The sequence below is a fragment of the Oncorhynchus masou genome, unplaced genomic scaffold (genome assembly GCF_036934945.1).
Source record: "Oncorhynchus masou masou isolate Uvic2021 unplaced genomic scaffold, UVic_Omas_1.1 unplaced_scaffold_1645, whole genome shotgun sequence".
NCBI lineage: Eukaryota > Metazoa > Chordata > Actinopteri > Salmoniformes > Salmonidae > Oncorhynchus > Oncorhynchus masou.
The window spans coordinates 60,001-83,605 of record NW_027006561.1 but is presented as its reverse complement, the minus strand read 5'-3'; the positions used below and the strand labels follow the sequence as shown (position 1 = coordinate 83,605).

Below are 23,605 nucleotides of genomic sequence, written 5' to 3'. Positions count from 1 at the left end.
CATTTTGACCGTAGTAACTAGGGTGTCATTTTGACCGTAGTAACTAGGGTGTCATTTTGACCGTAGTAACTAGGGTGTCATTTTGACCGTAGTAACTAGGGTGTCATTTTGACCGTAGTAACTAGGGTATCATTTTGACCGTAGCTTTGCTCTCCTCCTCCACTTCCACAGTTGAGCTAGCTAAGGATACCAGTCCCAAACAGCCCCTATTCCCTATACACACAGTGTACAAAACATTAGGAACACCTTTCCATGACATAGACTGACCAGGTGAAAGATATGATCCCTTATTGACGTCACTTGTTAAATCCACTTCGATCAGTGTAGATGAAGGGGAGGAGAGAGGTGGTTTAAAAAATAAAATAAAAATAAGTCTTGAAATGGATTGTGATGTGTGCCATTCAGAGGGTGAATGGACAAGACTAAATATTTCTGTGCCTTTGAACGGGGTATGGTAGTAGGTGCGAGGCGCACCGGTTAGAGTCAAGAACTGCAGCGCTGCTGGGTTTTTCCAAGCTCAACAGTTTCCCGTATGTGTCAAGAATGGTCCACCACCCAAAGGACATCCAGCCAACTTGACACAACTGTGGGGAAGCATTGGAGTCAATATGGGACCAGCATCCCTGGGGAACGCTTTTCAACACCTTGTAGAGTCAACATGGGACCAGCATCCCTGGGGAACGCTTTTCAACACCTTGTAGAGTCAACATGGGACCAGCATCCCTGGGGAACGCTTTTCAACACCTTGTAGAGTCAACATGGGACCAGCATCCCTGTGGAACGCTTTTCAACACCTTGTAGAGTCAACATGGGACCAGCATCCCTGTGGAACGCTTTTCAACACCTTGTAGAGTCAACATGGGACCAGCATCCCTGTGGAACGCTTTCGACACCTTGTAGAAGCCAGTAGGGCTGCACGATTAATTGATCACATTGAGACAACATGGCTCTGGGGTTAAGAGAAGCTTTAGCAGCCTGGGTCCTGAATGAGGACCAACCAGTGTGACAGCAATCACGACGTGGTAAAGACCACCGCGTTGAATGACTGGACCAGACAGGCTGCACCTTGCTATCGGTACGTGTTACATGTTAAGGCACTTTAACTTAATAATTTCAATAATAATAAAGTAATTATGTACAAGTAGGCTTCTGTCACAAGCTTCTGAGACACACTTACCCCTTCCACAATAGTATGGCTGGCCTGGTACAAACTCCGCCGCCATAACCCAGTCCCCTGCCCCTGATCCATGAGGGTTCTCTGGGCCGTCTGCCGACTGACCACCCGCCGATCCACTGGGAACGGGGGCTGGAGCGCTGGCGGCGAGGGACGTAGGAGTGAGAAGGGCGCAGGCGGAGGCAGGGGGTGGCAGCGACGGCACGTCTTCTTTAGAGTGTTCAAACCTGGGAGGGAGGGAGAGAGAGAGAAGGGGGAGAGAGAGAGAGAGAAGGGGGAGAGAGAGAGAGAGGGGGGAGAGAGAGAGAGAAGGGGGGAGAGAGAGAGAGAGAGGGGGAGAGAGAGAGAGAGAGGGGGGGAGAGAGAGAGAGAGAGGGGGGAGAGAGAGAGAGAAGGGGGAGAGAGAGAGAGAAGGGGGAGAGAGAGAGAGAGGGGGGAGAGAGAGAGAGAGAAGGGGGAGAGAGAGAGAGAAGGGGGAGAGAGAGAGAAGGGGGGAGAGAGAGAGAGGGGGGAGAGAGAGAGAAGGGGGAGAGAGAGAGAAGGGGGAGAGAGAGAGAAGGGGGGAGAGAGAGAGAAGGGGGGGAGAGAGAGAGAGGGGGGAGAGAGAGAAGGGGAGAGAGAGAAGGGAGAGAGAGAGGGAGATAGGAGAGAGGGAGAGAGGGAGAGAGAGAGGGCGAGATGGAGTGAGGGAGAGGGAGAGAGAGAGGGAGAGAGAGAGAGAGAGAGGGAGAGAGAGAGAGAGAGAGAGAGAGAGAGGGAGGAGGGGAGAGAGGGAGAGAGAGGGGAGGAGGGAGAGAGGGGAGGAGGGAGAGAGGGGGGGGAGGGAGAGGGGAGGAGGGAGAGGGGAGGAGGGAGAGGGGAGGAGGGAGAGGGGAGGAGGGAGAGAGAGGGAGGGAGAGAGAGGAAGAAGGGGGGAGGTCAGAGAGCAAATGAGACAGGTCAGAAAAAGACGAGACAAAATAATAATTTAAATGATTCAATGTGAAGGTTCTCTTGCAGGGAACTGAACTCATCTTTACAACCAACTTTTAATTGAAGACAAAACTTCACCGTAGCTCCCTCAGAACCTTTCACTATTGACATATATTTTAATATTTATTTAACATTTAACTAGTTAACTTGTTGGAGATCATTTTATATAGATGGTAAACAGAAGGGGGCCTAATATTGTTATATTGAAAACATAGCTCAAAATCAATCCAAACCTGTGCTGTGGTTCCTCATTCGCAAGACGACTGTTGGTGTTGTCGTTAGAATTATATATATATTATTGGATGTAATGGTATGTTGTTTTGTGGCTGTGTAAAGGCCATTACCTGCCCTCGGACTACGGATGCTAATTAGCTTTTGGCTAACCCCGGGCACACTTACATGGATGTTAAATTATTGTAAAATTGATGTGTGTGCATTGTCCCCTAAAAATGTAGTAACAGTCAACACAGATGTGTATAAAATCCCAACTGAGTAGTGTAGTACTAGTCTACACACTATACAACTCAGTTAGAATTCTATATATAAACATCTGTGTAGATGATAACTAACGTTTACATAACACGTTCTCAGGCTAGCATCTTCTCAGCTGTCAACGTTATAAACAGAGAGAGTACAGACCACTGCTATGAAGGAAGAGTCAAGATGTCAACATTAAAAACAGAGAGAGTACAGACCACTGCTATGAAGGAAGAGTCAAGATGTCAACATTAAAAACAGAGAGAGTACAGACCACTGCTATGAAGGAAGAGTCAAGATGTCAACATTAAAAACAGAGAGAGTACAGACCACTGCTATGAAGGAAGAGTCAAGATGTCAACATTAAAAACAGAGAGAGTACAGACCACTGCTATGAAGGAAGAGTCAAGATGTCAACATTAAAAACAGAGAGAGTACAGACCACTGCTATGAAGGAAGAGTCAAGATGTCAACATTAAAAACAGAGAACAGACCACTGCTACGAAGGAAGAGTCAAGATGTCAGCATTAAAAACAGAGAGAGTACAGACCACTGCTATGAAGGAAGAGTCAAGATGTCAGCATTAAAAACAGAGAGAGTACAGACCACTGCTATGAAGAGTCAAGATGTCAGCATTAAAAACAGAGAGAGTACAGACCACTGCTATGAAGGAAGAGTCAAGATGTCAGCATTAAAAACAGAGAGAGTACAGACCACTGCTATGAAGGAAGAGTCAAGATGTCAGCATTAAAAACAGAGAGAGTACAGACCACTGCTATGAAGGAAGAGTCAAGATGTCAACATTAAAAACAGAGAGAGTACAGACCACTGCTATGAAGAGTCAAGATGTCAGCATTAAAAACAGAGAGAGTACAGACCACTGCTATGAAGGAAGAGTCAAGATGTCAGCATTAAAAACAGAGAGAGTACAGACCACTGCTATGAAGAGTCAAGATGTCAGCATTAAAAACAGAGAGAGTACAGACCACTGCTATGAAGGAAGAGTCAAGATGTCAACATTAAAAACAGAGAGAGTACAGACCACTGCTATGAAGAGTCAAGATGTCAACGTTAAAAACAGAGAGAGTACAGACCACTGCTATGAAGAGTCAAGATGTCAACATTAAAAACAGAGAATACAGACCACTGCTCTGAAGGAAGAGTCAAGATGTCAACATTAAAAACAGAGAGAGTACAAACCACTGCTATGAAGGAAGAGTCAAGATGTCAGCATTAAAAACAGAGAGAGTACAGACCACTGCTATGAAGAGTCAAGATGTCAGCATTAAAAACAAAGAGAGTACAGACCACTGCTATGAAGGAAGAGTCAAGATGTCAACATTAAAAACAGAGAGAGTACAGCCCACTGCTCTGAAGAGTCAAGATGTCAACATTAAAAACAGAGAGAGTACAGACCACTGCTATGAAGAGTCAAGATGTCAACATTAAAAACAGAGAGAGTACAGACCACTGCTATGAAGAGTCAAGATGTCAACATTAAAAACAGAGAGAGTACAGACCACTGCTATGAAGAGTCAAGATGTCAACATTAAAAACAGAGAGAGTACAGACCACTGCTATGAAGAGTCAAGATGTCAACGTTAAAAACAGAGAGAGTACAGACCACTGCTATGAAGAGTCAAGATGTCAGCATTAAAAACAGAGAGAGTACAGACCACTGCTATGAAGAGTCAAGATGTCAACATTAAAAACAGAGAGAGTACAGCCCACTGCTATGAAGGAAGAGTCAAGATGTCAGCATTATAAACAGAGAGAGTAAAGACCACTGCTATGAAGAGTCAAGATGTCAACATTAAAAACAGAGAGAGTACAGACCACTGCTATGAAGAGTCAAGATGTCAATGTTAAAAACAGAGAGAGTACAGACCACTGCTATGAAGGAAGAGTCAAGATGTCAACATTATAAACAGAGAGAGTACAGACCACTGCTATGAAGGAAGAGTCAAGATGTCAACATTAAAAACAGACAGAGTACAAACCACTGCTATGAAGGAAGAGTCAAGATGTCAGCATTAAAAACAGAGAGAGTACAGACCACTGCTATGAAGAGTCAAGATGTCAGCATTAAAAACAGAGAGAGTACAGACCACTGCTATGAAGGAAGAGTCAAGATGTCAACATTAAAAACAGAGAGAGTACAGACCACTGCTATGAAGAGTCAAGATGTCAACATTAAAAACAGAGAGAGTACAGCCCACTGCTCTGAAGAGTCAAGATGTCAACATTAAAAACAGAGAGAGTACAGACCACTGCTATGAAGGAAGAGTCAAGATGTCAGCATTAAAAACAGAGAGTACAGACCACTGTTATGAAGAGTCAAGAGGTCAACATTAAAAACAGAGAGAGTACAGACCACTGCTATGAAGAGTCAAGATGTCAACATTAAAAACAGAGAGAGTACAGACCACTGCTATGAAGGAAGAGTCAAGATGTCAGCATTAAAAACAGAGAGTACAGACCACTGTTATGAAGAGTCAAGATGTCAACATTAAAAACAGAGAGAGTACAGACCACTGCTATGAAGGAAGAGTCAAGATGTCAACGTTAAAAACAGAGAGTACAGACCACTGTTATGAAGAGTCAAGATGTCAACGTTAAAAACAGAGAGCGTACAGACCACTGCTATGAAGAGTCAAGATGTCCCTCTGGGGACTGGGCCTCGGTTTAGACTACAGCTGAAGACCTCTGGGGACTGGGTCTAGGTTTCTACTAGTCTACTTAGAGACCCAGACCGTCTCTACTACTGCTGCTGCTAGCCACCCTGGCCTTACAGACAAACTCAAGCATTGGGCAAACAAGAGGTGCAGATGGTGGGAGCAAGGACCGGGGGGGCGGGTGGAGAGACCGGAGGGGGATGAGGAACGCATTAATAAAATGACTTAAGAGCCGTGGAATCACACGAACCAACAGGGGAGGAGGGCAGTCAAAGAGAACAGCAAAGAGAGACACTGTTATGCAATTACCATCCTGCCCTGCAGTTCTCTCTCCATCCTGCCCTGCAGTTCTCTCTCCCATCCTGCCCTGCAGTTCTCTCTCCCATCCTGCCCTGCAGTTCTCTCTCCCATCCTGCCCTGCAGTTCTCTCTCCCATCCTGCCCTGCAGTTCTCTCTCCCATCCTGCCCTGCAGTTCTCTCTCCCATCCTGCCCTGCAGTTCTCTCTCCCATCCTGCCCTGCAGTTCTCTCTCCCATCCTGCCCTGCAGTTCTCTCTCCCATCCTGCCCTGCAGTTCTCTCTCCCATCCTGCCCTGCAGTTCTCTCTCTCCATCCTGCCCTGCAGTTCTCTCCATCCATCCTATAGAATAATGAGAGCTGATACATCCATCATATGGACCTTCCTCCCTCCTCTAGCCCCCCTCTTCCTCCTAACTCCCCCCTAACTCTTCTTCCTCCCTCCTCTCGCCCCCCTATGGAATAATGAGGGCTGATACATCCCCAACATATGGACCTTCCTCCCTCCTCCACCCCCCCTAACTCCCCCTAACTCTTCTTCCTCCCTCCTCTCGCCCCCCTATGGAATAATGAGGGCTGATACATCCCCAACATATGGACCTTCCTCCCTCCTCCACCCCCCTATAGAATAACAACATATGGACTGACTGAGGAATGTTCCTTCATACCAACATCAGGTCAATGCTACACATGTTCAAGTCCTCCTTTACATTTACATTACATTTAAGTCATTTGGCAGACGCTCTTATCCAGAGCGACTTACAAATTGGTGAATTCACCTTCTGACATCCAGTGGAACAGCCACTTTACAATAGTGCATCTAAATCATTTAAGGGGGGGTGAGAAGGATTACTTTATCCTATCCTAGGTATTCCTTGAAGAGGTGGGGTTTCAGGTGTCTCCGGAAGGTGGTGATTGACTCCGCTGTCCTGGCGTCGTGAGGGAGTTTGTTCCACCATTGGGGGGCCAGAGCAGCGAACAGTTTTGACTGGGCTGAGCGGGAACTGTACTTCCTCAGTGGTAGGGAGGCGAGCAGGCCAGAGGTGGATGAACGCAGTGCCCTTGTTTGGGTGTAGGGCCTGATCAGAGCCTGGAGGTACTGCGGTGCCGTTCCCCTCACAGCTCCGTAGGCAAGCACCATGGTCTTGTAGCGGATGCGAGCTTCAACTGGAAGCCAGTGGAGAGAGCGGAGGAGCGGGGTGACGTGAGAGAACTTGGGAAGGTTGAGCACCAGACGGGCTGCGGCGTTCTGGATGAGTTGTAGGGGTTTAATGGCACAGGCAGGGAGCCCAGCCAACAGCGAGTTGCAGTAATCCAGACGGGAGATGACAAGTGCCTGGATTAGGACCTGCGCCGCTTCCTGTGTGAGGCAGGGTCGTACGTATCCTTGTTATTAGCATCTCATCTTTAGGTTTAGTTACATACCAACAGGTCAATGCTACACATGTTCAAGTCCTCCTTTAGGTCTAGTTACATACCATCAGGTCAATGCTACACATGTTCAAGTCCTCCTTTAGGTCTAGTTACATACCATCAGGTCAATGCTACACATGTTCAAGTCCTCCTTTAGGTCTAGTTACATACCAACAGATCAATGCTACACATGTTCAAGTCCACCTTTAGGTCTAGTTACATACCATCAGGTCAATGCTACACATGTTCAAGTCCTCCTTTAGGTCTAGTTACATACCAACAGGTCAATGCTACACATGTTCAAGTCCTCCTTTAGGTCTAGTTACATACCAACAGGTCAATGCTACACATGTTCAAGTCCACCTTTAGGTCTAGTTACATACCATCAGGTCAATGCTACACATGTTCAAGTCCTCCTTTAGGTCTAGTTACATACCATCAGGTCAATGCTACACATGTTCAAGTCCTCCTTTAGGTCTAGTTACATAACATCAGGTCAATGCTACACATGTTCAAGTCCTCCTTCAGGTCTAGTTACATACCAACAGGTCAATGCTACACATGTTCAAGTCCTCCTTCAGGTCTAGTTACATACCAACAGGTCAATGCTACACATGTTCAAGTCCTCCTTTAGGTCTAGTTACATACCATCAGGTCAATGCTACACATGTTCAAGTCCTCCTTTAGGTCTAGTTACATACCATCAGGTCAATGCTACACATGTTCAAGTCCTCCTTTAGGTCTAGTTACATAACAACATCAGGTCAATGCTACACATGTTCAAGTCCTCCTTCAGGTCTAGTTACATAACATCAGGTCAATGCTACACATGTTCAAGTCCTCCTTTAGGTCTAGTTACATACCAACATGTCAATGCTACACATGTTCAAGTCCTCCTTCAGGTCTAGTTACATAACATCAGGTCAATGCTACACATGTTCAAGTCCTCCTTTAGGTCTAGTTACATACCAACAGGTCAATGCTACACATGTTCAAGTCCTCCTTTAGGTCTAGTTACATAACATCAGGTCAATGCTACACCGGTTCTGGTCTAAGCCATCTCAGTGGGAAAGCTAGAAGGCAAATGCTCACAGAGTCAGCAGCCTATGTATGGACTATGCAAATCCTTGTTATTACCATCTCGGCTAGACGGCTAACAAAAGCAAATTGAGTGCATCCCAAATAGCACCCTTATCCCCGATATAGAGCACTACATTTGATAAGGGCCCTGGGTCAAAAGTAGTGCACTAAATAGGGAAAGGGGGAGCCTTTTTGGGGACACAGACAAATTCTGTAAACAGACAGTTGACCTGGGAGCATGCTAGCAGCGGTAACTATGGGATGGTTACTATGGGGATGCTGCTAAAAGCAGACCAATAGGAGAGAGAGAGACGCTGTCTGAATTAACTGGTTGAACTCGTGTTCTGGTTTAAAGACTCAATGAGGAGTCATATATATATATATATATATCTGCATCGTGGCTCCTGGATATCATTGGTTTAGCCTATTGTTAAAAAAATATATTTAAAAAAAAACGCAAATAGTAGTCCATTTAAAAATGTTTACTCGTACCTGCTAGCCCATTACAAAACTCTCACTTCACATAATACATACGACTCCTCAAAGGAGTGTCTCAACTCGGCACAATTAAAACATGTCTACTCGGCGCCATTTCAGTCTCAAGCCCATTTCCCAGCCGGCCATTTTGTTTTTAAAACAGATAACACCATGAAAGGCCTTGCTTGGGCAAACATTCCTAGGAGTAACACAACAACACCGGATAGAATTACAACCCAAGATTATTTACACAGTAAGAGACATTGTAGGGCAGTCTGACTTCCTCAGAACACAATGTAAATATGGGTGTTTGATTTGGAGTGTTCTGAGTTGTTGGGTAATTGTCATGTTGACCTAGCGAGCCTGGGCGGTTTGGACAATCTTGCCCACTCCAACGGTCATTGTAATGACAAACCATAGGAGTTGGCAAGACCTCAAACATCTGGGACCAGGCTAATGTTTTCCATCTGGGACCGGGCTAATGTTTTCCATCTGGGACCGGGCTAATGTTTTCCATCTGGGACCGGGCTAATGTTTTCCATCTGGGACCGGGCTAATGTTTTACATCTGGGACCGGGCTAATGTTTTACATCTGGGACCGGGCTAATGTTTTCCATCTGGGACCGGGCTAATGTTTTCCATCTGGGACCGGGCTAATGTTATCCATCTGGGACCGGGCTAATGTTTTCCATCTGGGACCAGGCTAATGTTTTCCATCTGGGACCGGGCTAATGTTTTCCATCTGGGACCGGGCTAATGTTTTCCATCTGGGACCGGGCTAATGTTATCCATCTGGGACCAGGCTAATGTTTTCCATCTGGGACCAGGCTAATGTTTTCCATCTGGGACCGTGCTAATGTTTTCCATCTGGGACCGGGCTAATGTTTTCCATCTGGGACCGGGCTAATGTTTTCCATCTGGGACCGGGCTAATGTTTTCCATCTGGGACCGGGCTAATGTTTTCCATCTGGGACCGGGCTAATGTTTTCCATCTGGGACCGGGCTAATGTTTTCCATCTGGGACCGGGCTAATGTTTTCCATCTGGGACCGGGCTAATGTTTTCCATCTGGGACCGGGCTAATGTTTTCCATCTGGGACCAGGCTAATGTTATCCATCTGGGACCAGGCTAATGTTTTCCATCTGGGACCAGGCTAATGTTTTCCATCTGGGACCGGGCTAATGTTTTCCATCTGGGACCGGGCTAATGTTTTCCATCTGGGACCAGGCTAATGTTTTACATGTCAGTCATTTAGCAGACACTCTTATCTAGAGAGACTTACAGTTATTGCATTCATCTCCAGATAGCTAGGTGGACCAGTCATAGTCAGTACATTCATCTCCAGATAGCTAGGAGGGACAACAACACATCCCATTTACCCCACTGTCCTGACTTTAGGGGGGGGGGGGCTTGTTCCACCATTGGGGTGCCAGGACAGAGAAGAGATTTGACTGGGTTGAGAGGGTGCTGCACTCCTCTATGGGTGGGAGAGCACAGAGGTGGCGGAATGGAGTGCTTGCGTTGGGATGTAGGGTTTGAGCCTGAAGGTGAGGTTCCCCTTGCTGCTCCATAGGCGAGCACCAGGGTCTTGAAGATGCGAGATACGACTGGAAACCAGTGGAGTGTACGGAGGAGCGTGGCGACATGGGAGAAGGTTTGAACACCAGGCGACTGCGGCGCTCTGGATACATTTCAGGGGGTCTTGGAGTGAGCAGACCTTCCCCGGGAGAGAGGAAGAGCAGCTCTGTTTTGTCGAGGTTCAAGTGGTGGGCCGACATCGAAGCTGAGATGTCTGCCAGGCACGCAGAGATGCGCGTCGCCACCTGGGTGTCAGAAGGGGGGGAGGGGAGGATAAAAGTAGTTGAGTGTCATCCGCTTAGCAATGATAGGAGAGGCCATGTGAGGATGACAGAGCCAAGTGACTTGAAGAGAAAAGAGAGGGCCTAGAACCAAGCCCTGGGGGACACCACTAGTAAGTGGTGCAGATTCAAATCCACTCAACATCACCTGGTAGGAGCGGCTTGCCGGGAAGGACGCAATCCAGGAGGGTGCAAAGTCTGAAATGCAGAACCCTCTAAAAAGGTAGAAAGTTGGATCGGATGGTTCACGGTGTCGAAGGCAGCAGATAGATTTAGGAGGATGAGAACAGAGGAGAGAGAGAGAGGGAGTCAGCTTTGGCAGAGCAGAGAACCTCTGTGACAGAGAGAAGAGCAGTCTCGGTTGAGGGACCCGTCTTGAAGCCTGACTGGTTAGGGTCAAGAAGATCGTTCTGAGAGAGATAACGAGAGAGTTGGTCAGAGAAGACCCCCCCTTCAAGCGTTTTGGAAAGAAAAGAATAACGGTCTGTAGTTTGACGTAATAGACGTCGAGTGTTGGTTTCTTGAGGAGGGGAGATGTATGTGAGTGGGACCACTGGACTCCATAGGCTGAGTGAATGAGGAGCGGATGTAGTCAACCATTTTGTTTCAAAGTGGTTGACAAAGTCCTCCACAGAGAGGGAGGAGAAAGTGGAGAAGAGTTTCAGGGTTGAAGGAAGAAGCTTGAAATGTAGAGTGATAAAAAGCAGCTTCAGCAGCGCAAACAGAGGAGGAGAAAGTAGAGTGGAAGGATGATAGGCCCTCCAGAAGTTACATTTCCCTCCATTTCCGCTCAGCGAGTCACTCAGCCAGGAGGTCGGGCCAGGAAGAAAGGGGACAGAGAGTCTAACAAAGAAGAGAGTAGGGCCGAAGAGGCAGAGTCAGGAGACAAGAGGGAGAAGCATTTAGCAGAAGGAAGAGAGGATAGGAGAGAAGAGGAGAGAGTAGTGGGAGAGAGAGAGGGGGCGAAGAATGCGGCATAGCATGACCATATGGGTAGTGGCTGGGGGAGAGATGGAGAGGAGAGTAGTAGGGGGGGGTGCAATGGGTTTGGCAGGCGATCAGCCTCTAGTGAAGATGAGGTCAAGCTTATTGCCTTGTGAGTGGGAGGTGACTGGGAAAGGGTGACTGGGAAAGGGTGACTGGGAAAGAGGAAAGGACTGGAAAGAAAGCGGGGGAGAGAAATCAATTGAAGTCAGCCGTCGGGAGGGTTGAAGTTACCAAGTACGATGAGTGGTGAGCCATCGTCAGGAAATGAGCTCCTCAAGATGTCAAGCTCATTGAGGAACTCTCCAAGAGCACCAGAGGGGTATCCTACGAAGCAGGTTTGAGGAGTTAGCGAGGCGACTGAGTTCAACTCGGGATAACTGGTCATACAAAAGTGGCTGAAATTTTAGCCTAGTGCGTTTCTATGGCAACGAGTTCTTCAGAACGAACCTGCTCTGGGGCAGGTTAACACACGGCTAACTCCACTTACCCTGAACAAAATGACTGACCCGCGAGTTGAGAACCAATTAAAATCTAATTACCTCCCGCTTGCAAAGATTGCATCCCCTTAATTTGAGGAAGATGACTGATTAAATATTTAAAAAATTTTATGAGTGATTTTTTTGGGGTGTTAGTCATGTATAATATATAACATTACACATTTAGTAATGACACAACACATTTTAAAACTTCATGCAATGTACCACTTTTGCATGACTTAATATCGGAAAAGGTGTAGGAAAAGAAGCGCCTGTGCATGGATAAGATAAGCACACCAAAGATAACAGCACCGATAATAAAGACGCCACTTCTAAGAGCCTGCTTCACACCGTCGCCTGCTTCACACCGTCGCCTGCTTCACACCGTCGCCTGCTTCACACCGTCGCCTGCTTCACACCGTCGCCTGCTTGCCTGACCTGGAATGTGAAGGTCACTGAAGCTGGGAAGGTTTTCTAAGTCGCTCTATATTGCTTCCTGCTATACCCCTCAGGTGGGAGATAGATAATGTTACGCTTCAGAGGACAAGTGACAGCATTTAAAATGAGGAGATGGACAGGTGAGAGAATCTCCACTTAGGAGAAACGAGTAGCCCTGTGCCAAAACCGCCATGACCCAGATGCTCTCGGACGACGAGAGAAAACATAGGCAGATGAAGAAACAGCAGCTGGAGGCGCAGTGTGCTCTGGGTAATCCATGTCTCCATCAGGAGGCTGGTATGACGGCAGATGTTGTCCCATTACCAGGGCCCTTAATGATCTCTAGCCTGATCCCCGGTATGGGCATGTGCATGCAAGCAACGTGAACAACATGTTGACATGAGGAAACCGCTGCGGTGTTTCGTGGCGTTGCGTTCTTAGGTGTCAGATGATTCCCCAGAAGAGAATTCCACTATATAGCCTGCTAACGGTTCTCAGAAGAAAAGCTGACTGACCAGTCACAGTCAATACTAAAACATACCGTCTCCGTCAATACTAAAACATACTGTATCCTACTGCCGTCTCAGTCAATACTAAACCTACTGTATCCGTCAATACTAAAACATACTGTCTCCGTCAATACTAAACCTACTGTATCCTACTGCCGTCTCAGTCAATACTAAAACATACTGTATCCGTCAATACTAAACCTACTGTATCCTACTGCCGTATCAGTCAATACTAAACATACTGTATCCGTCAATACTAAACCTACTGTATCCTACTGCCGTATCAGTCAATACTAAAACATACTGTCTCCGTCAATACTAAAACATACTGTATCCTACTGCCGTCTCAGTCAATACTAAAACATACTGTATCCGTCAATACTAAACCTACTGTATCCTACTGCCGTCTCAGTCAATACTAAAACATACTGTATCCGTCAATACTAAACCTACTGTATCCTACTGCCGTATCAGTCAATACTAAAACATACTGTATCCTACTGCAGTCTCAGTCAATACTAAACATACTGTATCCTACTGCCGTCTCAGTCAATACTAAACATACTGTATCCTACTGCCGTCTCAGTCAATACTAAACATACTGTATCCTACTGCCGTCTCAGTCAATACTAAACCTACTGTATCCTACTGCAGTCTCAGTCAATACTAAACATACTGTATCAGTCAATACTAAACATACTGTATCCTACTGCCGTCTCAGTCAATACTAAACCTACTGTATCCTACTGCAGTCTCAGTCAATACTAAACATACTGTATCAGTCAATACTAAACATACTGTATCCTACTGCCGTCTCAGTCAATACTAAAACATACTGTCTCCGTCAATACTAAACCTACTGTATCCTACTGCCGTCTCAGTCAATACTAAACATACTGTATCCTACTGCCGTCTCAGTCAATACTAAAACATACTGTATCCGTCAATACTAAACATACTGTATCCTACTGCCGTCTCAGTCAATGCTAAACATACTGTATCCGTCAATACTAAACCTAATGTATCCTACTGCCGTCTCAGTCAATACTAAAACATACTGTATCCGTCAATACTAAACATACTGTATCCTACTGCCGTCTCAGTCAATACTAAAACATACTGTATCCGTCAATACTAAACATACTGTATCCTACTGCCGTCTCAGTCAATGCTAAACATACTGTATCCGTCAATACTAAACCTAATGTATCCTACTGCCGTCAATACTAAACATACTGTATCCTGCAGCCAATGGCCTGCATCTAAGATGTAAACACAGCCTTTGATCGGCTGTCGGTGTGTTAACTGAAGCTCCCAAAGACTGAAATAAGATATCTGTTTGAGTGCACTTGAAGTATGCAGAATGCAATATGAACGGTCTTTATCATACTTGGCATCCGACCGCAAGGAGCTACAGAGGGTAGTGTATACAGTCCAGTACATCACTGGGGCCAAGCTCCCTGCCATCCAGGACCTCTATACCAGGCAGTGTCAGAGGGTAGTGTATACAGCCCAGTACATCACTGGGGCCGAGCTTCCTGCCATCCAGGACCTCGATACCAGGCGGTGTCAGAGGGTAGTGTATACAGCCCAGTACATCACTGGGACAGAGCTCCCTGCCATCCAGGACCTCGATACCAGGCGGTGTCAGAGGGTAGTGTATACAGCCCAGTACATCACTGGGGCAGAGCTTCCTGCCATCCAGGACCTCTATACCAGGCAGTGTCAGAGGGTAGTGTATACAGCCCAGTACATCACTGGGGCAGAGCTTCCTGCCATCCAGGACCTCTATACCAGGCGGTGTCAGAGGGTAGTGCGTACGGCCCAGTACATCACTGGGGCCGAGCTTCCTGCCATCCAGGACCTCTATACCAGGCGGTGTCAGAGGGTAGTGTATACAGCCCAGTACATCACTGGGGCAGAGCTTCCTGCCATCCAGGACCTCTATACCAGGCGGTGTCAGAGGGTAGTGCGTACGGCCCAGTACATCACTGGGGCAGAGCTCCCTGCCATCCAGGACCTCGATACCAGGCGGTGTCAGAGGGTAGTGTATACAGCCCAGTACATCACTGGGGCCGAGCTTCCTGCCATCCAGGACCTCTATACCAGGCGGTGTCAGAGGGTAGTGTATACAGCCCAGTACATCACTGGGGCAGAGCTTCCTGCCATCCAGGACCTCTATACCAGGCGGTGTCAGAGGGTAGTGCGTACGGCCCAGTACATCACTGGGGCAGAGCTCCCTGCCATCCAGGACCTCGATACCAGGCGGTGTCAGAGGGTAGTGTATACAGCCCAGTACATCACTGGGGCCGAGCTTCCTGCCATCCAGGACCTCTATACCAGGCGGTGTCAGAGGGTAGTGTATACAGCCCAGTACATCACTGGGGCAAAGCTCCCTGACATCCAGGACCTCTATACCACCTTCCGTGATTGGCAGACGTAGTACCATGGGGAGTACACAAGTTCTGATTGGTTTACAGTTTAGTACTCCACGGCGTTTGCCTGTCCAGCTAGCAAACTTAAGTACTTTGAAATAATTTGCAAAAATTGACTTTGCCAATCAGAAATTTGTTCAGAATAAATAAATATACACAAAATGTAAAAACAAGCTCCTCCCTCCACAGTAGTGCTGAGTGGTTAACCAACATTAGGTTTTTTCATTATTTATTTATTTTTTAAACAAATTGACCGACATTGATTCAATGACTTGAATTCCATTTCGTTCTGGTGTTTGTGAGCCCAACACGCAGTTTCTCTAGAAAGAAATCAAATGATTTCCCAGATTTCTCTCAAATTAAGTTAGGAACGATGTAGGAAGTGGTAGATTTCATTAATTAAGCAAATATTCAACCTAGTTTAGCGCAGAAATGTGGTAATTACCTACAATGACCATAATTCATTGCGCCATTTTTTTTGTCCGACTCAGAGAGTGATCAGAGAGAAAGAGGCGAAAGCGAGATGTTTTACTCTTAGAAAAATTAGTACAACGACTTTCTATGGGCTTATTTTGGATCTAAGCTTGTCAGCTTGCCTTCCTGCCTTTGGGACAATGACTGCCATTGTTAGGGCCGGGGACATGAGCATCTCATCAATGTTAACAGATCTTTGGACGGATACACTTTCTACGCCTGCTACGTTGGGCATAGATACACTCAGAGCACATAAGAGAGAAACTCACACAACAACGACAGGGACAGAGACAGTTTGTGAAAGTATACCTCATCTACTATGAAGAACTAGTACAGTGAGTTTTAGACAGCTCTGCAGCCATACTTGGGCAGGCTAGCTAAGTAGAATGAGTACAGACTAGACACAGTGCAGTGTGGGCAGGCTAGCTAAGTAGAATGAGTACAGACTACAGGCAGTACAGTGTGGGCAGGCTAGCTAAGTAGAATGAGTACAGACAGTACAGTGTGGGCAGGCTAGCTAAGTAGAATGAGTACAGACTACAGGCAGTACAGTGTGGGCAGGCTAGCTAAGTAGAATGACTACAGACTACAGGAAGTGCAGTGTGGGCAGGCTAGCTAAGTAGAATGAGTAGACTACAGGCAGTGCAGTGTGGGCAGGCTAGCTAAGTAGAATGACTACAGACTACAGGCAGTGCAGTGTGGGCAGGCTAGCTAAGTAGAATGAGTACAGACAGTACAGTGTGGGCAGGCTAGCTAAGTAGAATGAGTACAGACTACAGGCAGTGCAGTGTGGGCAGGCTAGCTAAGTAGAATGACTACAGACTACAGGCAGTGCAGTGTGGGCAGGCTAGCTAAGTAAAATGAGTACAGACAGTACAGTGTGGGCAGGCTAGCTAAGTAGAATGAGTACAGACTACAGGCAGTGCAGTGTGGGCAGGCTAGCTAAGTAGAATGAGTAGACTACAGGAAGTGCAGTGTGGGCAGGCTAGCTAAGTAAAATGAGTACAGACAGTACAGTGTGGGCAGGCTAGCTAAGTAGAATGAGTAGACTACAGGAAGTGCAGTGTGGGCAGGCTAGCTAAGTAGAATGAGTACAGACAGTGCAGTGTGGGCAGGCTAGCTAAGTAGAATGACTACAGACTACAGGCAGTACAGTGTGGGCAGGCTAGCTAAGTAGAATGAGTACAGACTACAGACAGTACAGTGTGGGCAGGCTAGCTAAGTAGAATGAGTACAGACTACAGGCAGTACAGTGTGGGCAGGCTAGCTAAGTAGAATGAGTACAGACTACAGGCAGTGCAGTGTGGGCAGGCTAGCTAAGTAGAATGACTACAGACTACAGGCAGTGCAGTGTGGGCAGGCTAGCTAAGTAGAATGAGTACAGACAGTACAGTGTGGGCAGGCTAGCTAAGTAGAATGACTACAGACTACAGGAAGTGCAGTGTGGGCAGGCTAGCGAAGTAGAATGAGTACAGGCAGTACAGTGTGGGCAGGACAAAGTTAGATGGCCTGGCTGGCTGCTACTGCCTGAACAGAGATGAGGTGATCAGGCTACTTTAAGGAATGAAAAATAAGTCATTCAAGAAAGCTAAGTAATATCCAAAACTGAAATATTTATAATTTCATTGATGTCTACCCAATGTGGAACTTAGAGACAATGGAATATTTGTAATGTTTTGGCAATTGAATGTTCACTCTTTTGGGATTTGGAATTTCCATGAAAAGCTCTAAAATAATTGTAACGCAATTTCATGTAAATATCTGACCCGACCTCAAAAAGCACCAAATCACTCAGAGTTCTATAATCTCAAAAACTAAAGCAGATAGCTTGCTATGGCCCACCACCTACAAGGCAGCTTGCTATGGCCCACCACCTACAAGGCAGCTTGCTATGGCCCACCACCTACCAGGCAGCTTGCTATGGCCCACCACCTACATTGGGGCTTGCTATGGCCCACCACATACAAGGAACATATTAAACTTTAAATAAGGTTTACCTGCATCGGTCGCCGAACACACAGTTTCCTTTCTGAAAGAACTTGCAAATCATAGCTGCAGCTGGTTGACTGGTGTTGAGATCATGGGAATATCGACAGTTGATGCCTTCTTTGCAAAGCCCATGCATGAAATACCTGCGAATTAAACCAAAGACAAAAAAGTCACACAAATGATTTGAAATTTGCTCTGTTGAAATACCTGCGAAATGGAAAGACAAAATTGAAAATGTCTGTTAAAAGTTATTTCACGTCGATTACAACAGAGGTGTTCAAACAAACAGCCTGAATGTAGCTTTTGAACCAAACGATGATGCTCGCTGTAAAACGTTACTGTGGGAATATGAAGACTAAAAACAATTCTTCCTGTTATCAATATTATTATTTTTTTAATCACTTGCGACAAAATAAAGGCCTAAATGATACAAATATTTCAGGAGCTTTGACTCAATACTCCATTGGGGTAACGACAACTAATATCCAGCGGAATTCAAAGACCAGTGGATAGCTAGTAAACACAGTAGCACTATTACAGAACTGGCGTTGATGACCACGTTCAGAGTGTAATTAACATTAGATAACAAAGTAAACACTGGCTTATATAATTCTAGCGAGTTAGCTGGTTGTCTCTACCGCATTTCATCTTTGGTCGAGGAATGCGAGCTCTGCGAAATATCCAACCATATTTACACCCCCCGGAATCATTTCAGTGTTTGGCTGATAAATATTATCATATTACAATCATAAAATGGTTTAATTATATTGAATTCAGTGTCTGTTTGCCGCTGGTCCTCCATGCGTTTTCCTGTTGTGTTGCCATTGCGGATGTTACTATGTTTCACGTTGAATCGCATGGGGGAATATCTCTCTAGTTAATAATGTCTCAACTGCAGGACGAACCAGTTTTACCATCGGCTGCCTGTATCACAACAAAACACAGCTGGGCTTGCTGCCGGAGCACAAAAGACGGCGTTGTAAAGTCGCTTAACAAACGGCCAAAACCCCCGGCGTCTTGGTTACAAACCATGAACAACATCAACATAGTGATGCTAAATTGATCCCCGGGTCTTGTCGTTACCTGCAGGTGACGTGTTTAGTCCAGGCTCCTGGTATTGCTGGAGCCGCTGAAGCTGCTGCCTCCGCCATTGCTGTTATGTTGAGGTTGAAGCCCAGTACCCGGATCTTCCCGGAAAGTCGATCTCCGAATCGGGAATCTTCGGAAAATCGACGCTGCTGCTGCTGCTGCTGTTTCTCTTCATGTGACCTGTAATGTAATGAAGCCGAGTACCCGGATCTTCCGGAAAGTCGAGCTCCGAATCGGGGATCTTCGGAAAATCGACGCTGCTGCTGTTTCTCTGCGTGTGACCTGTAATGAAGCCCATGCACCGACCTACCGCCAGAGGGCACACCAGAGCAGCAGGATATTTCAGGCAAATCAATCAAATAATCTAAACACAGATAGAACAATGAGCCAGATATTTTACCGGATGTATAAATGTGAAGCATCTGGTTGGGTCAAATATGGGGATGAGAAGAAGCCCAGTGGACGGCAGTGGAGAAGATCGAGGGCGATTCATTTTATATATCCCACTCGACTTTTTGACCGAGATTATGTAAATTCTCATCTATGAATAATTTGATCTCAATACAGTCTTCTGTTCCCCAAACAAGAATTTGTTACAAACGGAGTGGACACATTTTTGTTGATTTTACCCGTTGCCAAAGTTGTAAAATGTTTTGTTGTTTAGGAACGTGGGCATCCCCTAACGGAAATATGCAAATAATGAACGTACCAATAGGATCGAGCTAGCTAGGATCTGCTCCCTGCTTGCTTGTTCCGCCCACTATGACTAATTTGTTCCCATCGGAAACGACAGGCTGGCATATCTTGGGTCAGTTGTAAAAATCTTTGATTCACATTATGAGGTCATAATAAACTGGCAGAACAGATATGCTGTTATGCAAATGCAACATCACATCTTGAGGTGTGCAGCGGTCTAAGGCACTGCATCGCCAGTGTCACTACAGACCTTGGTTCGATCCCGGGCTGTATTACAACCGGCTGTGATCGTCCCATAGGGTGACGCCAAATGGCCTAGCGTCGTCCGGGCAAGTGGAGGGTTTGGCCGGGGTAGGCTGTCATTGTAAATAAGAATTTGTTCTTGAACGACTTGTCTAGTTAAATAAAAAATACATTTTTACATCGATTGCGTAAATCACCCTTTCATATCAGAATTTACACAAAGTCATTTAAGAAGTAGACAATTCATTATGATGTAGTTGTAACACTATCTATGTGTTCAGAGAACAAAATGGAGCTCAACTCAACGACTCTGAATGAAAGAACAGGAACAAATGCATAGATTCTCTTAACTACAGATTCTAACACCAGATAATGTGAGTTAACCACATTTCTTTTGGTATCCATTATTATTTACCTTTATTTAACTAGGCAAGGCAGTTAAGAACAAATACTTATTCACATTGACGGCCAAGGAACAGTGGCAGAACGACAGATTTTTACCTTTTCAGCTCCGGGATTCAATCCAGCAACCTTTCAGTTACCGGCACAACACGCTAACCACGAGGCTACCTGCCTCCCCATACTAACCAGTAGGCTAACTGCCACCCCATACTAACCACGAGGCTACCTGCCACCCCATACTAACCAGTAGGCTAACTGCCTCCCCATACTAACCACGAGGCTACCTGCCACCCCATACTAACCACTAGGCTAACTGCCTCTAACCACTAGGCTAACTGCCTCTAACCACTAGGCTACCTGCCACCCCATACTAACCACTAGGCTAACTGCCACACCATACTAACCACTAGGCTACCTGCCTCTAACCACTAGGCTACCTGCCACACCATACTAACCACGAGGCTACCTGCCACCCCATACTAACCACTAGGCTAACTGCCTCTAACCACTAGGCTAACTGCCTCTAACCACTAGGCTACCTGCCACCCCATACTAACCACTAGGCTAACTGCCACACCATACTAACCACTAGGCTACCTGCCTCTAACCACTAGGCTAACTGCCACACCATACTAACCACGAGGCTACCTGCCACCCCATACTAACCACGAGGCTACCTGCCACCCCATACTAACCAGTAGGCTAACTGCCTCTAACCACTAGGCTACCTGCCACCCCATACTAACCACTAGGCTACCTGCCACCCCATACTAACCACGAGGCTACCTGCCACCCCATACTAACCAGTAGGCTAACTGCCACCCCATACTAACCACGAGGCTACCTGCCACCCCATACTAACCACTAGGCTAACTGCCACCCCATACTAACCACGAGGCTACCTGCCACCCCATACTAACCACTAGGCTAACTGCCACCCCATACTAACCACGAGGCTACCTGCCACCCCATACTAACCACTAGGCTAACTGCCACCCCATACTAACCACGAGGCTACCTGCCACCCCATACTAACCACTAGGCTAACTGCCACCCCATACTAACCACGAGGCTACCTGCCACCCCATACTAACCACTAGGCTAACTGCCACCCCATACTAACCACGAGGCTACCTGCCACCCCATACTAACCACTAGGCTAACTGCCACCCCATACTAACCACGAGGCTACCTGCCACCCCATACTAACCACTAGGCTAACTGCCACCCCATACTAACCACGAGGCTACCTGCCACCCCATACTAACCACTAGGCTAACTGCCTCTAACCACTAGGCTACCTGCCACCCCATACAAACCACTAGGCTAACTGCCTCTAACCACGAGGCTACCTGCCACCCCATACTAACCACGAGGCTACCTGCCACCCCATACTAACCACTAGGCTAACTGCCACCCCATACTAACCAGTAGGCTAACTGCCTCTAACCACTAGGCTAACTGCCACCCCATACTAACCACGAGGCTACCTGCCACCCCATACTAACCACTAGGCTAACTGCCACCCCATACTAACCACGAGGCTATCTGCCACCCCATACTAACCACTAGGCTAACTGCCTCTAACCACTAGGCTAACTGCCACCCCATACTAACCACGAGGCTACCTGCCACCCCATACTAACCACTAGGCTAACTGCCACCCCATACTAACCACGAGGCTACCTGCCACCCCATACTAACCACTAGGCTAACTGCCTCTAACCACTAGGCTACCTGCCACCCCATACTAACCAGTAGGCTAACTGCCTCTAACCACTAGGCTAACTGCCTCTAACCACTAGGCTACCTGCCACCCCATACTAACCACTAGGCTAACTGCCTCTAACCACTAGGCTAACTGCCTCTAACCACTAGGCTAACTGCCTCTAACCACTAGGCTACCTGCCACCCCATACTAACCACTAGGCTAACTGCCTCTAACCACTAGGCTACCTGCCACCCCATACTAACCACTAGGCTAACTGCCTCTTACCACTAGGCTAACTGCCTCTAACCACTAGGCTAACTGCCTCTAACCACTAGGCTACCTGCCACCCCATACTAACCACTAGGCTACCTGCCACCCCATACTAACCACTAGGCTACGCGCCACTAGGCTACCTGGTTATACTGGGAGTTATAGGGTAGGTACTGTTTGGTGTAGCACAGAGAATTGCCAACCAACCTCAGCGATACCGTCTTCGTCCTTGATTTGTGTACGTCATCTTGTCTATTTCAAGTCTTCTCATTGGTTGAGACGAGAGGGTTTCCACCCCAAAGTGTCACATGTCATGATGACAGACTCCTGTATCGAAAATTTTACCAAAACTTTTTTTTTTGCTAACTTACATTTTACCTGGTGTTACAATGTGTAGATTGTATTCCCACTGGGTCGGTCTAGACATCCTAAACAGGAAATGCTATTGACTTGCTCCCAAAGGAGTTATTGATTTTCACAGGTCTGTGTGTGTCGCTGCTGGCGGGGTAGATCATTCCATTTCCATCCCTTTCCAATCCTCTGCTACATCAATACTTCAACCCTTGTGAACTTCATAGTATGGAGTAAATCAAATCCAAGTTTATAGGTCTCGTACGCTGATTTGCAGATGTTATCGCAGATGAAATGCAGCAGTGCAGTAATATCTAGCAACATGATAACAATACACACATCCATCCAAAAGTGAATGAGCTGTCAAGAGTCCTGAATATAAATATATATGTACACTACATTCGGGAAGTATTCAGACCCCTTCCCTTGTCCCACATTTTGTTCAATTCCAGTATGATTCTAAAATGGATTAAATAAAACAGGTTCCTCATCAATCTACACACAATACCCCATATTGACATCAATGTTGGTGGCAGCATCATGCTGTTGGGGTATTTTTCAGCGGCAAAGACTGGGAGACTTGTCAGGATCGAGGGAAAGATGAACGGAGCAAAATACAGAGAGCTCCATGATGAAAACCTGCTCCAGAGCGCTCAGGACCTCAGAATGGGGCAAAGGTTCACCTTCCAAAAGGACAATGACCCTAAGCACACAGCCAAGACAATGCATGAGTCGCTTCGGGACAAGTCTCTGAATGTCCTTGAGTGGCCCAGCCGGAGCCCGGATTTGAACCCGGTCAAACATCTCTGGAGAGGCTTGAAAATAGCTGTGCAGTGACGTTCCCCATCCAACCTGACAGCGCTTGAGAGGATCTGCAGAGAACAATGAGAGGAACTCACCAAGTACTGGCGTGCCAAGCTCGTAGCGTCATACCCAAGAAGACTTGAGTCTGTAATCGCTGCCAAAAGTGCTTAAACAAAATACTGAGTAAAGGCTCTGAATACTTATGGAAATCTAATATTTCTTTTTTCTTTGTTATAAATTTGCCAGAATATTTGCTTTGTAATTATGGGGTATTGTGATGTCATTATGGGGTATTGTGATGTCATTAT

At 46.5% G+C, this 23,605-nt stretch overlaps 1 protein-coding gene across 2 annotated transcripts in view; it reads right to left on the bottom strand.

The window, feature by feature from the left end:
* LOC135531562 (probable E3 ubiquitin-protein ligase makorin-1) overlaps positions 1-19,102 on the bottom strand; it is a 30,378-nt gene extending 11,276 nt beyond the window's left edge. For both annotated transcript variants that reach the window (XR_010454036.1, XM_064959570.1), the window contains exons 1-3: positions 18,815-19,102; positions 17,740-17,874; positions 1,178-1,401 (exon numbers count right to left, since the gene is read on the bottom strand). Coding sequence is in view for 1 of the 2 variants with exons in the window: in XM_064959570.1 (XP_064815642.1) it covers positions 1,178-1,401; positions 17,740-17,874; positions 18,815-18,882 (427 nt within the window). In the remaining variant the exon portion in view is untranslated. The remainder of the gene's footprint in view (positions 1-1,177; positions 1,402-17,739; positions 17,875-18,814) is intronic.
* Positions 19,103-23,605: the final 4,503 nt, after the last annotated feature.